Source organism: Ornithorhynchus anatinus, chromosome 8, assembly GCF_004115215.2.
Source record: "Ornithorhynchus anatinus isolate Pmale09 chromosome 8, mOrnAna1.pri.v4, whole genome shotgun sequence".
Lineage (NCBI taxonomy): Eukaryota > Metazoa > Chordata > Mammalia > Monotremata > Ornithorhynchidae > Ornithorhynchus > Ornithorhynchus anatinus.
Window position 1 is genome coordinate 4,706,871 of NC_041735.1, and position 17,041 is coordinate 4,723,911.

The 17,041-nt window shown below is 52.1% G+C and overlaps 1 protein-coding gene across 3 annotated transcripts in view; it reads right to left on the minus strand.

Moving 5' to 3' along the window:
- The window catches only part of UNC13C (unc-13 homolog C), a 184,726-nt gene that overhangs the window by 40,595 nt on the left and 127,090 nt on the right, over nucleotides 1-17,041 (minus strand). For all 3 annotated transcript variants that reach the window (XM_039912855.1, XM_029070801.2, XM_029070800.2), the window contains 4 exons: nucleotides 15,518-15,603; nucleotides 5,122-5,248; nucleotides 4,192-4,288; nucleotides 1,618-1,761 (listed from right to left, as the gene is read on the minus strand). In XM_039912855.1, coding sequence (XP_039768789.1) covers nucleotides 1,618-1,761; nucleotides 4,192-4,288; nucleotides 5,122-5,248; nucleotides 15,518-15,603 — 454 coding nt within the window. The remainder of the gene's footprint in view (nucleotides 1-1,617; nucleotides 1,762-4,191; nucleotides 4,289-5,121; nucleotides 5,249-15,517; nucleotides 15,604-17,041) is intronic.

A 17,041-nucleotide genomic window follows, 5' to 3' on the forward strand; every position in this document is an offset into this window, starting at 1 on the left:
GAGGCCCATGGTTCCCTTTCCCCATCGACTGGATCTTCCAGTCACGTGTCCTTGAAAGGCTGTCGTCCAGAAAGCTGGGAGTAGGGAAGCCAGGCTCTTGCACACCTAAGCGGCGCCGCTTTCCTCTCATTCATTCATTCAACAATCACATTTATTGGGCGCTTACTGGGTGCGGAGCACCGTACTAAGAGCTTGGGAAAGTACGATCCAACCATAAACTCGACGAGCTGCCGGTCTGGACGGGGGAGCTACTCATGATCTGCCTGGAAGCGCCGCAGAGCCACCTCACCCCCATTTCCTCTCCTGAACGCCTGCCCGGCTGAGAGGCTGACGAATCCACTCGTGCTTTGGAGATCGGACTCTCCGCAAGCCTGAAATCCCCCCTTCTTGCTTCTGCCCGGCAAGAAAGCCCGGAATGTAGGGATGATCCGGGGCCAATTCAGTCAGGGCGGACCCTCGCTGTCAGAAACCCGTGTAAGTTGCTGCTCTTCACCCGAGGAATAGGGGCAATCCCTCAACGAGCAAGATGGCGGCCCTTCCTCCAGTCCCGAACTCCCGTATTTGATGGGGAATGTTTCCAGCCCCCTCCTCGGAACTCTTCCCCCAGACGCGCACTCGCGTGGCTATTGAGAAGGCGAACAGTATGGCTTTTCATCTGTGAATCTGTGACCTTCGGATAATTGATATTCGCCCCAACCCCACAACGTATCTTTAAATAATATATTCCACATTACTTATTTATTCATCTTACCGTCTCCCCCTCTAGCCTGTAAGCTCATTATGGGCGGGGAACGTCTGCTATTTCCATTGCATAGTAAGAACCTGGGCTTGGGAGTCAGAGGTCGTGAGTTCGACTCCCGGCTCTGCCACCTGTCAGCTGTGTGACTGTGGGAAAGTCACTTAACTTCTCTAGGCCTCAGTGACCTCATCTGTAAAACGGGGATTAAGACTGGGAGCCTCACGTGGGACAACCTGATGACCCTGTATCTCCCCCAGCACTTAGAACAGTGCTCTGCACATAGTAAGCGCTCAACAAATACCAACGTTATTATTACTGTTACTCCCCCGGGCCCTTCGGACAGTGCTCTGCACAAAGTAAGCACTCAATAAACGCCATCGACTGATTTTGCAATGACAGAGAGATCTGTAAGGCCTTTTTTCATGGCATTTGTTAAGCTCTTACTACGAGCTGGGCACCGTACTAAGCACTGGAGTAGGTACGAACAAATCAGGTTGGACACAGTACCGCATGGGGCTCGAAGTCTTAACCCCCATCTTACAGTTGGGACACTGAGGCACAGAGAAATGAAATGATTTGCCCAAGGTCACACAGCAGGTAAGTGGCAGAGCTGGGATTACGTCCTTCTGCCTCCAAGACCCGCGCTCTATCCACTAGGCCACTCCGCTTCTCAGCAGCCTGGGAGAACCCCTCCTCCCCTCCCCGCACTGGAGGTCCTTTGTCCTGATCCACGATCCAACCTGGGGTACAGTGTTCGGCACATAGTAAGCGCTCAACAAATACGACTGACTGACTGCCCGGCAGGGCTCGTTGAGACCCGAGGGATTTCGGACACGGGCCGCGAGTTGGGGGTCGCGGGCAAACCATCCCGGACCTACCTTGGCAAACCTTCTCATCAAGTGAGACAGGGATTCTGGGTTCGGGCACTCCAGCTTCCTGATGATCTCAAAGCTCTGGTTGAGCTGGGCGAAGACGTCGACCACGGAGCAGGAGAAGAGGGCGTGGTCGGAGGTCTGCTGGAACTGGGGAGGGGGAATGGCACCAAACAACCAGGTGAGAGGGGGCAATCCGCCACTCAGAGAGCTGGGGCTTGGGACCCTTTTGTGGGCTTAAAGACTCCCCCGTCTCTCTTCCCTCCTTCCTTGTACCTCCCTGACTCTCCGCCACCAACTCACCATCTCTTCCACACCTCCCTTTCCTTTCCTTTCCTTTCCTTTCCTTTCCTTTCCTTTCCTTTCCTTTCCTTTCCTTTCCTTTCCTTTCCTTTCCTTTCCTTTCCTTTCCTTTCCTTTCCTTTCCTTTCCTTTCCTTTCCTTTCCTTTCCTCCTTTCTTTTCATTCTTTTCATTCTTTCCTTTCTTTTCCTCCTTCCTTCCTTCCTTCCTTCCTTCCTTCCTTCCTTCCTTCCTTCCTTCCTTCCTTCCTTCCTTCCTTCCTTCCTTCCTTCCTTCCTTCCTTCCTTCCTTCCTTCTCCTTCTTCCTTTCCTTCTTCGCTCCTTCCTTCCTTCCTTCCTTCCTTCCTTCCTTCCTTCCTTCCTTCCTTCCTTCCTTCCTTCCTTCCTTCCTTCCTTCCTTCCTTCCTTCCTTCCTTCCTTCCTTCCTTCCTTCCTTCCTCAGCGTGGTTCAGTGGAAAGAGCCCGGGCTTGGGAGTCAGAGGTTATGGATTCTAATCCCAGCTCTGCCACTTGTCGGCTGTGTGACTGTGGGCAAGTCACTCAACTTCTCGGTGCCTCAGTTCCCTCATCTGTAAAATGGGGATGAAGACTGTGAGCCCCACGTGGGACAACCTGATTTCCCTGTGTCTACCCCAGCGCTTAGAACGGTGCTCGGCACATAGTAAGCGCTTAACAAATATCAACATTATTACCCCAGTGCTTAGACCGGTGCTCAGCCTATAGTAAGCACTTAACAAAACAAATACCAACATTATTATTATTTTTCTCTCTCTTTCTTCCCCCCGCCATCCCCCGCCACACATAAGGGTCCCCTGTCTCTCTTCCCTCCTCCCTCTTCCCTCCCCGCCTCCTTCATCTTTATTTCTCTATCTCTCTCTCTTTCTCCATGTACAAGTCCTTTGCCTCCCTCTGTCCTTCCCTGTCCCTCCCCGCCACTCTGCCATCATCTCCCCATCTCTTCCTTCTCTCTCTCTGCCTCTCCACAGCCCCATCGCCCTCACGTCTACTTGCCCAGGCAGCTTTGACAAACACTGCTGCAGTGGAGACGCGGAAGCTACGATCCCGCCCACGGCCTTCCGGCCAACCCTCCCGGTTCTCCCGCCCAGACCCACCCTGTGAGGGGGAAAGGACGGCAGGCCAAGAAGGCCGCAGACACGATAAAACCCTCGCTTTATTCATCGTTAAAGCTCAGGTCCCCACCTCCATCCCTGGGTCACGTTCGCCCACTTCAAAATGTCCCCAATCTTCTCCAAATCTGTCCCAGAGCAAGCCATCCTGGGAAACTCTTGGTTGGGCAGAAATCCGCCCCGCTCGAGCCGAGGTTTCAGCTCCTGCCAGGGTGGCTTGGCCCTTTTGACCTCAGGCAGCTCAAATTCCACCACTGGAGAATGTATTCTCCTCCACTCCAAGTGGACAATTCTCCTTCTTCACGTAAATCAACAATTCAAATCTCAGTCGGTGATATTTGTTGACAGCCCATGTTCAGAGAACTATAGTCAGTTCTACACATACACAATGTAACTTGGTCTTGTACCAACTTTCATTCATTTAATCATATTTATTGAGCGCTTACTCTGTGCAGAGCACTATATTAAGAGCTTGGGAGGGGATAAAATAGCAACAGACAGACACGTTCCTGCCCACAGCGAACTCACGGTTTAGAGGGAGAGGCAGGCACTGATATAAATAAATTTTAAAAAAGATGAATGAATGAATAAATAAATAAATTACAGATATATACAGATATATAATAATAATGTTGGTATTTGTTAAGCGCTTACTATGTGCAGAGCACTGATATAAATAAATTTTAAAAAGATGAATGAATGAATAAATTACAGATATATGCAGATATATAATAATAATGTTGGTATCTGTTAAGCGCTTACTATGTGCACAGCACTGTTCTAAGCGCTGGGGTAGATATATGCATACGAACCACCCAAAGGTGGTGTTTAATGCATCTTCAGCTGAAGGAAGGATCCCAGGAAGGCCAGCGAGTGGTAACCGTGGCCACCACTCTAATTTATTTATATTTATTTATTCATGTATTTATTTATGCTAATGTCTGTCTCCCCCCTCAGACTATAAGCTCCCCGTGGTCAGGGAATGTGTCTGTTTATTGTTGTACTGAACTCTCCCAAGCGCTCAGTACGGTGCTCTACACGCAGTAAACACACAATAAATAAGATCGGGCGAATGTACGGATGAACCCACGGGAGCCAGAAATGCTTCTCTCCGGAGGCCTCCCCCCGATCGCGATCGCAGCCAAACTCACTCCGTCTTTTTTGTCTCTTCCCAAGGCCCCGTGAAGGAACTCCATCGACACGTCTTCGTTTTCGTCCAACCACTGGATGACGAAAGGCTCAAACCACCTGCAAATAACCCACGTCGGACCGGTCAGTGCCCGAAACCGGGCTCTCCACCCGGAGACGATTCCCGTCGGGAACCGACGCCGCTCTTTTTGACCGTCACACCGAGTCCCGAGGTTATCCTGAAATGGTGGAGGAGCCTTCCAATTTATCCGGTGGAAGGGACTGTAAATCCGACGGCTGACATCTCAGAGGAACTACTTTTATAATAACAATAATAACTATGGTACCCGTTGAGCGCGTACTATGTGCCGAACACTGTTCTGGGGGTAGATACAAAGTAGGTTGGACCCGATCCCTGTCCCACACAGGGCTCACACTCTCAATCCCCATTTTCCAGATGAGGGAACGGAGGCCCAGAGAAGCGAAATGACTCTCCCAAGTTCACACAGCAGACACGTGGCGGAGCCGGGATTAGTCCTTCTGACTCCCAGGCCCGGCTCTCTCCACTATGCCATGTCGCTTCTCTCCCAAGCGTTTGGTACAGTGCCCTGCACACAGTAAGCATTCAATAAATATGATTGACCGATTTTGGACAAATCACTTCTCTGTGCCTCAGTTCCCTCATCTGGAAAATGGGAATTAAGGCCGTGAGCCCCACGTGGGACTGTGTCCAAGAAAACCTGCTCGTATCCACCCCAGCGTTCAGCGCGTTGCCTGGCGCATAGAGCTTAACAAATACAGTGACGGTTCTTATTGTCGTTATTATACTCATTATTGTTGGTATTATCATCCCATCCGCTTCCCCGCCGCACAGAGGAAAGAGAGCATCATATCCGAGCAAAAGATGAATGAGCGGGTGCAGGGAGCCTCAGGGAGAGGAAATGGCTACTTACAAAGAGTATTCCGGAACCGCATCGGCGAAGACGGGTAGTTCCCGCACGTATTCATTATAAAACCATTTCACTTTGAAGTGCAAATTCATATAATCCGTACTCTTACATAAGCGCTGCTTTTCGTGTTCTAAAACAGAGATGAAAATCAAACGATTAACGCGGCTTCGCTTGCCGATACTGGCGTAGGTCCAGACTCTACCTTCCCCCTTCCTTAACGCTGTGTTGGAGAAGAGGCCACGGAGTCGGGGAGAACGGCGGGATGGGGAGAAAAGGACTTTAGTGGCCAACCCCGGCGCTTAGTACAGTGTCTGCACATAGTAAACGCTTGACAGATATTATTATTAGTAGAAATAATAATGATGTTGGCATTCGTTAAGCGCTTACTACGTGCAGAGCACTGTTCTAAGCGCCGGGGGAGATACAGGGTAGTGGGGGGTCGTCCCGCGTGAGGCTCACGGTCAATCCCCATTTTCCAGGTGAGGTAACTGAGGCCCAGAGAAGTGAAGTGACTTGCCCAAAGTCACCCAGCTGACAAGCGGCAGAGCGGGGATTCGAACTCACGACCTCCGACTCCCAAGCCCGGGCTCTTTCCGCTGAGCCACGCTGCTCCTCTAGTAGTAGCCAAGCCTTGGAGTAAGTGCTGGGGAAGATCCCGACTCTGCCCCTCGAGTCATTAAAAACAGACTCAGTCTGTTCGGGCAAGACACTCGACTTGTCGGGGCTTCAGTTACCTCGACTGTAAAATGGGGATTAAGACTGGGAGCCCATGTGGGATAGAGACTGCGTCCAGCCTGACTAGCTTGTAATAATAATAATAATAATAATAATAATAATGTTGGTATATGTTCAGCGCTCACTACGTGCCGAGCGCTGTTCTAAGCGCCGGGGGAGATGCAGGGTCATCGGGCCGTCCCACGGGAGGCTCACAGTCAATCCCATTTAATAGATGAGGTAACCGAGGCACCGAGAAGCGAAGCGACTCGCCCACAGTCACCCGGCTGACGAGCGGGCGGAGCCGGGATTCGAACTCACGACCTCCGACTCCCAGGTCCGGGCTCTTTCCGCCGAACCACGCTGCCGTATCTCCCCCAGCGCCCACCTCAGGGCCCGGCACGTAGTGAGCACTTCACAGATACCATCGAAAAGTCTTCATTTCTGGCCCGCCTGGCACCGCGGCCAACCGTCGCCACCGATTACAAAACTCCGACCCTTTTCTAGAACCGAGACGATTCTTTGAAGATTTACTTCGCGAGTGGCCCTCCTACAGATTCGACCTGGACAACTGCGATTCAGATAGCTCATTAAATGCACAAAATAAAGCATTTAATTGGTTCTTCCGACGCCGGCGCAATCTGTGCAAAATACGATCTCTCCGAATTTCCATAAGCATTAGGAATATCTCACCGGCAGGAGAAAAATGCTTCATTAAGAGCGGGCGGGAAACGCAAACTGAGGCTTCGGGCAGTTTTACCCAAGGCCGGTCTGCTTTCCAAAGTTCGGCTTGGGAATCGAGGTATCGCCTTCCGGCGCCTCGGGCTAACGGACCGGCGGAGACTCGTCTTCCGGCTAGGGGTGTGGTATTTGGAGAGAAGTTCATTAGAGGAATACCTCGAGGGAGACTGAGGCAGGCCGTGACGGGACCCAGGAAAAACGGTGCCCTAACCCTAATGCTAATCCTAACGCAAACCCTAATTAATTATGGGGGCCAACCTGATGACCCTGTATCTCCCCCAGCGCTTAGAACAGTGCTCGGCCCATAGTAGGCGCTTAACAAATACCAACATCTGCTTGTTCCCCAGGTCGTAGCTTCCCATCCACCACCTCGGCCCGAATTCACTCGGCCATCCCAGCCGCTTCCGGCGGCACCTTTCTCACAGCGCTCCTCACGGAGCACGGTGCTCCGCACACAGTAAGCACTTAAGCGGCCTGGTGTGGTGGCTAGAACCCGGTCCTGGGGGTTAGAAGATCACGGGTTCTAATCCCGGCTCTACCACTTGTCTGCTGTGTGACCTTGGTCAAGTCGCTTCACTTCTCTGGGCCTCAGTTACCCCATCTGGAAAATGGGGATGAAGACCGGGAGCCCCGCGTGGGACCACCTGGTCACCTTGTATCCCCTCCCAGCGCTTAGAACAGTGCTCTGCTCATCGTAAGCGCTTAACAAATACCAACATTATGATTATTACTTCCCTGGGCCTCCTCTGCAAAATGGAGATTGAGCCTGTGAGCCCCAGGTGCGACAGGGACTGTATCCAACCGATTTGGTTGTATACACCCCAGCGCCTAGTGCGGTGCCTAAAGACTGTGAGCCTCAGGTGGGACGACCCGATGACCCCGTATCTCCCCCAGCGCTTAGAACAGCGCTCTGCCCGTAGTAAGCGCTTAACAGATACCAACATTGTTATTATTATTTTATTATCATTCTCTGGGCCTCGGTGACCTCATCTGTAAAATGGGGATGAAGACCGGGAGCCTCACGTGGGACAACCCGATGACCCCGTATCTCCCCCAGCGCTAAGAACAGTGCTCTGCACATAGTAAGCGCTGAACAAATACCAAAATTATCATTATTATCACTATTAATAATAATATTATTACTTGGCATATGATTGGCATATTCCTCTAGAGTGTAAGCTCATTCTGAACAGGGAACCTGTCACCCAACTCTGTTTTACTGTACTCTCCCAAGCGTCTGGTAGAGTGCTCGGCACCCGGTAAGCGCTCAATAAATATGACTGATTATTTAAGCATTTATTTATTCACTTAAAATTCATTCTCTTTTTCCTCTTAACCGTAAAGAATTGTCTCTTATTGGAAGGTAGGGATTGCGTCTTCTTGTCTTTCGCTGTCGAGTCTTCTCCGACCCATAGCTCCGACCCATATTCTCCGTAGCATTTAGTACAGTGCTCTGCCCACATTAGGTGCTCAATCAATTCAACTGATTGACTGTCTTATCTAAACTGTAAACCGACCTTCTAGTAATGTCGGTATCTGTTAAGCGCTCACTATGTGCAGAGCACTGTTCTAAGCGCCGGGGGAGATACAGGGTCATCGGGTCGTCCCGCGTCTTCATCTCCACTCTCCAGATGAGGTCACTGAGGCCCAGAGAAGCCAAGTGACTTGCCCACGGTCACCCAGCTGCCAAGGGGCAGAGCGGGGATCGGAACCCGTGACCTCTGACTCCCAAGCCCGGGCTCTTTCCACGGGGCCACGCTGGCAGGGAACGAGTCGACCCACTCTGCTGTGTTGGACTCTCCCACGTGCTCAGTACAGTGTTCCATGCTCAGAAAGCGCTCAATAGAGACCGTTGATCACTGGGACGTTCCGACATCGGAATATTGTGGCGTCCGGCCCGGAGAGGGGTTTCTTAGAAATTTCCGTCCTTCTTCCTTCCGGCTTTCTGACAATTAACCGCTTCGGAGAAGCAAACCACTTCACGAGCGGGTACCGATTCCATACCGACGCATTCGTTTGCCGTGGCGTAGGCCCAGCCTCAACTCAACCGATATAATTTCTTGGGAGGAAATGAGAGGCCCCGAGGCGGTCCGTTAAACAGCTTTTGCCGACGGCTCGCTTACAGTGCCATTCGAAAAGCATTACCCGTTGGGCTCGGGAACCGGCCTAAGCCTCGGTGGATCTCCTCTGTCGTTACTGAAATTCCCCGTCCCGCCGTCTAAATCCCAGACCGTCTCCAGCGGGCTAAACGCTATCCTCGGCTTCCCACTTTGTAAGCGACACGGTCTGCGGTCGTCGCAACCTGGTTAATCTCTGAAGCATGGGAAATGGAGAAGCAGCGCGGCTCGGTGGAAAGAGCGCGGGCTTGGGAGCCGGAGGTCACGGGTTCCCGTCGCGGCTCTGCCACCTGTCAGCTGCGTGACCGTGGGCGAGTCACTTCACTTCTCTGGGCCTCAGTGACTTCATCTGGAAAATGGGGATGAAGACCGGGAGCCTCACGTGGGACAACCCGATGACCCTGTGATCAGTACAGTGCTCTGTACATAGTAAGCGCTTAACAAATACCAACATTATTATTATTATTATTATTAAATGGCATTATGTGACAGAGACACGGCCTGGGACTCGGGATGAGAAGTGAAACGAAATGAATTTCCAAGACTCCTTTCTCTGGATAAGGATAACGACAACGACTGTGGTATTTGTTAAGCACAGACTATGCGCCGGGCACCGTGCTAAACGCTGGGGTGGAAATCAAGCAAATCGGGTTGGACACAGTCCCTGTCCCATCTGGGCTTCACCGCCTTAATCCCCATTTTACAGATGAGGGAACTGAGGCACAGAGAAGGGAGGTGTCTTGCTCAGGTCTTACAGTAGTGATATCTCAGATTAATCCCTGTCCTGTTCCAACGTCAACTTCAGGGGTGACCAATTAGAAATCACAAAGGGACCCAAATCTCAGACCCAAGACTTCATTCGGGCCTCTTGGATGTAAAGGAATCAGAGACGGAGAGGACTGGGGGAAATGAAATACGGACTCCGTCGCCTGGTGGGTTATTAAGTAATTAATAATTGCGAGGCATGGTAATCCCCGCGTCCAAAGGCTCGCTATGATTAGTTAATTTAAATGGTTCATTATAGTTAATTATAATTCAAATGGTTGGGTTTTTTTCCTCTATATTCCCAAGAGCATTTAGAATTCAATCAATGAAACGGTAAGAAAGGACTTCATTTCTGTAAGGCCTCCAGGAACAGAAACCGGAAGGGAAGATGTGCAGAAACGGTGGCGTAGTAAAGCCCCGCACCGCAAGAAACTACGCTCTGGAAAGTGCTGCATCGTGAAACTGCGACTTCCGCTTCACCGAGTCCCTGGGAGATGGGAAGTCGGGTTGTCGAGACCGAAGCGTAACAGGTTCTCGGGGGCCTGGGTCCGGAGTGGAGCCCTGCAGGGAGCCGGAGAAAAAATTGGATACCGCAGCCCGGGCTCGCCGAAACCCACCCGGGCTCGGGGTCCAAGGCAAAGGGGCCCCGATGCTTGCAAAAATACGTTTTCGGCCCCGATTTTATGCCCATCCCGCTCCTGGAGTGAATGGACACTTCTGCAAATCTCTTGGGATGATGATAATACTTGCGGCACTTGTTCGACGCATCCTATCATTTGAACACTAGTCCGTGAACAGTCCATCGCTCTCCCCACCTTCAAAGCACCCCTAAAATCACACCTCCTCCAAGAGGCCTTCCGGGACGAAGCCCTCAATTCCTCTACTCCTCCCTTCCGCATCACCCTCACCCTTTTTAAATTTTTTGGGGGTACCTGTTAAGCACTTACTCTGCACCAGGTACTATTCTAAGCGCCGGGGTGCACACGAGCTAACGGGTCGGACGCAGTCCGTGTCCCAGATTCATTCATTCATTCAATAGTATTTATTGAGCGCTTACTATGCGCGGAGCACCGTACCGAGCGCTTAGAATGGACAATCCGGCAACAGATAGAGACGATCCCCGCCCAGTGACGGGCTCGCTGTCTCATCGGCGGATACAGACGGACAAAAACAAGACGACATCATCACGATAAATAGAATCAAGGGGATGGACACCTCATTAGCAAAATAAACAGGGTAATAAAAAATATATACAGATGAGCACCGTGCTGAGGGGAGGGGAAGGGGGGGAAGGGGAGGAGCAGAGATGGGGCTCACCGCCTTAATCCCCATTTTACAGATGAGGGAACTGAGGCCCAGAGAAGTGAAGTGACTTGCCTAACTCACTGACCTCTCCCAAGCACTTAGTACAGTGTCCTGCACACAGGAAGCGCTCAATCAATACCACTGATGGCTTGATTGGAGTCTCTTGATTTCCAAAGCTAGATACTCTGGAGTAGCTCACACTGCCTCTCAGAGCAGGCCGATGGCATCCTCCCACTTGGTTCTATTTATTTCTATCTCTTCCCTCGTCCTCATCTAGGTTCCATTTCTCAAAAAGATTCAGTGTCCTCATCTGTAAAATGGGAATTAAATCCCTGTTTCCCTCCCCCTCAGACTGTGACTCGGTTGCAGAACAGGGGCTGCGTCTGAGCAGATTATCCCTTATCTACCGCAGGGTTTAGCGCACTGTGAGCGCTTAGCAATAGCACAGTTATTACTTCTTAATACCCCTCAGGTCTTTAGGACAGGGCTTTACATTATATATTATACTTTTTGATTATATATATATAACATTTAATTGATATATATATATATATAAATCATCTTTTTATATTAATGTCTCACGGTCTGGACTGCAAGCTCTTGGTGGGCAGGGAACGTCTCCGTCTACTCTGTTGAAATGTACTCTCCCCCAAGCGCTTAGTACAGTGCTCTGCACACCGTAAGCAGTCAATAAATACCACCGATCGATGGACCGAAAGGGCTTTGCACACGACAGGTGCTCCATAAAAGCCGCTGATGCCGTTTCTTCCCGTCAGGATGACTCGGACCGTGAAAAATCACTCAATCGATGGTACGTCCTGAGCGCTCACCGCGTGCGGGACCCCGTACTACGCGTTGAAGCCGGGACCGCTCGCTGACATTTGAAAAGCAGCTTTCAGTTCCACCCGCCCGTCTGAGAAATCTATTCTGTGAACGTTCTACCCAAAATGAGAACCAGCGTATGGCCTCGGTCCAAAATCGCATCGGGTCATTACAGGAAATCAACATTCCATTAACTGGAGTCCCCGGCAATGAGTAAGAGTGTCAGAGGAGCCTATTATTATGAAAGTGACCGGCCCTCAGCCAAAATCGATCTGTGAAATAGCTCTATGAGCATTCATCCCTTTAAACTTTAAATTAGAACCTCTGAACCTCCTCGACGTTCAGAATGCCCTAGCGAAGCCCACTTTTACTTCATTATTATATCAGCTCACGCCCACGTTCGACTGGAATATCCAACGGAACTTCTCGGGACCGAACCTATCGTTTATGGACTTTCGTAAGACGAAGATTGAGTCTCAGACTGAAGCGCAAGCAGGCTGAAGCACAAGCATAGATACAAACACACCCCCCAAGCGCACACTCACACAAACATACACACCCAGATTCCGAAATGAAGTTGATTAAAAAACCATTTTATAAATAAAAATTTCTCTTTCCGCTGCGACGCGCTCCGATCAACCGGTTTTCCATCGAAACCGGTTGTTCACGGACTAATAATAATAATAATAATAATGTCGGTATTTGTTAAGCGCTTACTGTGCGCAGAGCACCGTTCTAAGCGCTGGGGGAGATACAGGCTCATCAGGTCGGCCCACGTGGGGCTCACGGTCTTCATCCCCATTTTCCAGATGAGGGCACTGAGACCCAGAGAAGTGAAGTGACTTGCCCACAGTCACACAGCTGACAAGTGGCAGAGCCGGAATTCGAACGCACGACCTCTGACTCCCAAGCCCGGGCTCTTTCCACCGAGCCGCGCTGCTTCTCCAATACTCCTTCAGCTCCCCGTGGGAAAGGACGGAGAGTCGGTCGAGTCATTAATATTGGTAATTATTACTAATTATTATTAGTCCTCCCTCCTTCAAAGCCTTATTGAGGGCCCGTCTCCTCCAAGAGGCCTTCCCTGCCCGAGCCCTCCTTTCCTCTTCTCCCCGTCCCTTCTGCGTCGCCTTGACTTGCTCCTTTTATTCGTCCCCCTGCCCAGCCCCGCGGCGCTTATTCTTTCATTCAGTCGGTCGTATTTATCGAGCGATTACCGGGCGCGGAGCAGAGCACTGTACTGAGCGCTTGGGAGAGTATGATATATATCTGTAATTTCATTTATTTCCATTAACGTCCGCCTCCCCCTCTATCTACAGCTGCTTAGAGAAGCAGCGTGGCTCAGTGGAAAAGAGCACGGGCTTTGGAGTCAGAGGTCATGGGTTCGAACCCATGGGAACCGAGGCCCAGAGAAGTGAAGTGACTTGCCCACGGTCACACGGCCGCCAAGTGACAAAGCTGACCGGTTTAGCCGTCAGAGGCCTTGGGTTCTAATCCCGGCTCCGCCACCCGTCAGCCGTGTGACTTTGGGCAAGTCCCCTAACTTCTCGCTGCCTCAGTTCCCTCATCTGTAAAATGGGGATGAAGACCGTGAGCCTCACGTGCGACGACCTCATGACCCCGTATCTCCCCCAGAGCTTAGAACAGTGCTCGGCGCGGCAGTAACCGCTTAACAAATACCAACATCATCATTATTATTATTATTATTTCCACTAAGCCACGCTGCCTCTCGCTAAGTCGGGGAATGAAGTGGCTTGCCCAAGGCCACACGGCAAGCCAGGTGGCAGAGCCGGAACTAGAACTCAGGTCCTCCGACTCCCCGGCCACACTGTCTCTTGTGTGCGGAGAGCACCGCGCTAAGTGTTTGGGAGAGTACAGTGGCCGGTGTGGCCGGGACTGTCCCTCTCTATTGCCGAATTTTACTTTCCGAGCGCCCAGCACAGCGCTCTGCACACAGTAAGCGCTCGGTAAATACGACCGAATGAATGACAATCCCTGCCCCTCGGGTAGCTTTCGGACCGGAGGGGGAGACAGACATTAAAATAAATTTCAGATAGGGAAACGGTGGAGTAGAAGGCAATGATAGTGACAGTAATAATAATCGGGGTATTTGTTAAGCGCTTACTACGCGCCAACCACTGTGCTGAGCTCTAGGGTAGATACGGGACAATCAGGTCCCACGTGGGGCTCACGGTCTAAGGAGGACAGGTAGCGAACCCCATTTTGCAGGAGGGGAAACTGAGGCGCAGAGAAGCCGAGTGACTTGCCTAAGGTCACCCGGCAGATCAGTGGTGGAGCCAGAATTAGAACCCAGGCCCTGGGACGCCCACTTCACGTCCACGAGTGGTCCGGAGCTGGGGGAGGGCCGAATGTCAAAGGGCGGGAAGGACGGGGAGGAGACGGAAGGAAGAGGCCCGGAAAATCTAGCGCCGGGATCTCCGGCCCCGGATGACCGAGGGGCAGCTGAACGGAGCCCCGGCGACGGCTTGGACTGTAAAATGAACAGTAACGAGACGCAGACGGGCAAAAGCCAGGGACGGATTTTATCGGGAAATGCCAAATGTTTGGAAAATAACAAGACGAAAACATTCCGCGGCATCTGTTCCGTGTGTTTCCTTGCCACTTATGTAATAGATGCGACGACAACATTTCGACGCCGCCGACTATTTACGTCGGGCTTGCCAGCTGGAGTCGGTGGCGTGACGGAAATATCGTCCGCGAAATCCAGAGGCAGCCGACCAGCTGGTATTCTCTATCTGGGGACCCGGGCACCTTCCCTCCTTCCTTCTATTGAGCGCTTCCTATGTGCAGAGCACCGTACTAAGCGCTCGGAATGGACAATTCGGCAACAGACAGAGACAATCCCACCCAGCCGGCCACCGTGGAGAACGAGGGGTGGCCGGGGAGGGCCCGCACGGGCCCAGCCCCGGGAGGCGGAGGACCTGGGTTCAAATGCCGCCTTCCCCACCCGTCTGCTTGGGCGACCTAGGGCGAGTCACATCCTTCTCTGTGCCTCGGTTTCCTCAGATGGAGAGTGGGGGGGCCCCCCGTGGGACTTTTCACCGTGTCCTCTGTCCCATACTCACCCCAGCTCTTAGAACAGTGGAATGGGGAAACATTCTCGTGGAAACGAAGCCCTTCGTCTCTCTCAGATTGGGAGCTCTGAGTGGGACCGGGACTGGGCCTCATCTGATTATCCTTTATCCAGCCCAGCGCTCAGCACCTGGTAAGCACTTAATATACGAGACCCATACAGCCCTTGCGGAAACTGACCCAACCCCATCTTAGCTTTTGGAATCCATTCCGCGTGCTGCAGCTTCACCTCGTTTCGTGCGTCCTAACACCCTCAACCTTGCACGGGCTCGCCCGACTTGCCCTTCCACCAAAACGAGACGAAGGGGGAAAGGGAGAAACAGAGAACCGAGCGCTCTCGACTAGAAGAACCGAGGGCGGAGAACCGCCCATTGGACTCGGTGGGAAGCGGGAAACGGGAGCGTTGGAAGGACGTCAGAGACGGCGATTCGCAGCCGATCTGCCCTCCCGCCGTTACCGTCAAGTGGCCGGAAGGGACAGACCCGGATGATCCCGGGCTCCAACAGACCGTACCTGTATCGCGGTGAGGCTGAGCTCGCTTTTAGGGCGACAGACTCTCTCTGCCCTCACCCAGACAGCTCTGCATTACTCTTGGATCAACAACTCCTCCTGCTCCGTTGCCGTGACTTGATTCCTTTTCTAGAACCCAACAGGCCCCCAGATTCTGTCGGATGGCCCGCGATCTTTAGGGTGGTCATCTTTGAGGCTTCCCAGGCGCCCCACCCCCTCATCCAAGTTGGGGACTGCCTCTCCTCCTCACACGCCCCGAGCGAGGACACGGAAGAAAGGGCCGGGCCGGGGAGTCCCCGGGTCCCGGCGACCAGCCTGGGGTCCGGTCTCGTTACCTTCAAGCGCGTACTTCATGTCCTGGGCAAAGAGGGTCCACATGATCTCAGCACTCACTTTCCCCATGTTCAGCTCTTGAGGGAACCTGAAACCAAGCGCATTTCGTCAATAACGATGACCGTGGCGTTTGTTAAGCGCTCACTACGTGGCGGGCACCGTACTAAGCGCCGGGGGGATTCCAAGCAAATCGGGCGGGACACGGTCCCCGTCCCACGTGGGGCTCACGGCAATAATCCCCATTTTACAGAGGAGGTAACTTAGGCACAGAGAAGTGAAGCGACTTGCCCGAGGTCACCCGGCGGACAGGTGGCGGGGCCGGGATTAGAACCCACGACCTTCTGACTCCCGGGGCCGTGCTCTATCCTCTAGGCAGTGTTGTTTCTCGTCAGCTTGACAAGGGGACGGAAGCCTCTGTCGTAGCCTGGTGGCGTCCTTGCAGATGACTTTCGGGAAGCCATTCTGGGGGACGTGCTTTGGGAAGCAGCGTGGCTCAGTGGAAAGAGCCCGGGCTTGGGAGTCAGAGGTCAAGGGTTCGAATCCCAGATCTGCCACTTGTCAGCTGTGTGACTGTGGGCAAGTCACTTAACCTCTCTGTGCTTCAGTTACCTCATCTGTAAAATGGGGATTAACTGTGAGCCTCACCTGGGACAACCTGATTCCCCTGTGTCGCCCCCAGAGCTCAGAACAGTGCTCTACCCAGAGTAAGCGCTTAACAAATACCAACATTATTATTATTATTCATAGAAAGCCAGCCCAGATCGGCTGCCACTGAACAGAAAGAGTAGTTCGGCTGTACTTCAGCCGTTATTATTCCATCCTTCATTCGAGATTGGATGTTGGCTCCGTAATTTATTATATCCATAATTTATCATATCCGTAATTAATTCATTTATATTAATGTCCAGCCTGCGAGCTCGTTCGTTCGCCCATTCAATCGTATCCATTGAGCAACTACTGTGTACTAAGCGCCTGGGAGAGCACGATACGCCGATCGACAGGCACGTTCCCCGCCCACAGCGAGCTTTCAGTGTAGGGCGGGGAGACAGACATCAATACAAATAAATAAATTACGGATAGGCGCGTAAGGGAGCATGTCTACCAACTCTGTCTACTGTGCTCTCCCAAGTGCTCAGTGCTCTGCACCCGGTAAGCGCTTAATAAATACAACCGAGTGACTGATTGATTGGCTCAATCCCGTCAGGAAATCATCTCCCTCTAGACTGTGAGCTCACCGTGGGCAGGGATCGTGTCTGTTTATTGTCAGTTTGTATTCTCCCGAGTGCCTAGTCCAGCGTTCTGCACACCGTAAGGGCTCAAAAAATACTACTGACTGACCGACCGACCCATTGAGGTACAGGAGTGGGATGTTGCACGGAGGGAAGACTCCCGACTTCCATTTTTAATAAGGGCCTATTACTCTCTGGCAACCTCCAAGCGTCCCTTCCCCCCTTCCCACCAGGAAAATGGATAAAATGCGGCTCCGAGAGGCCGCTGGGAGATCCGGACACGCTCTCTTCCGTCAT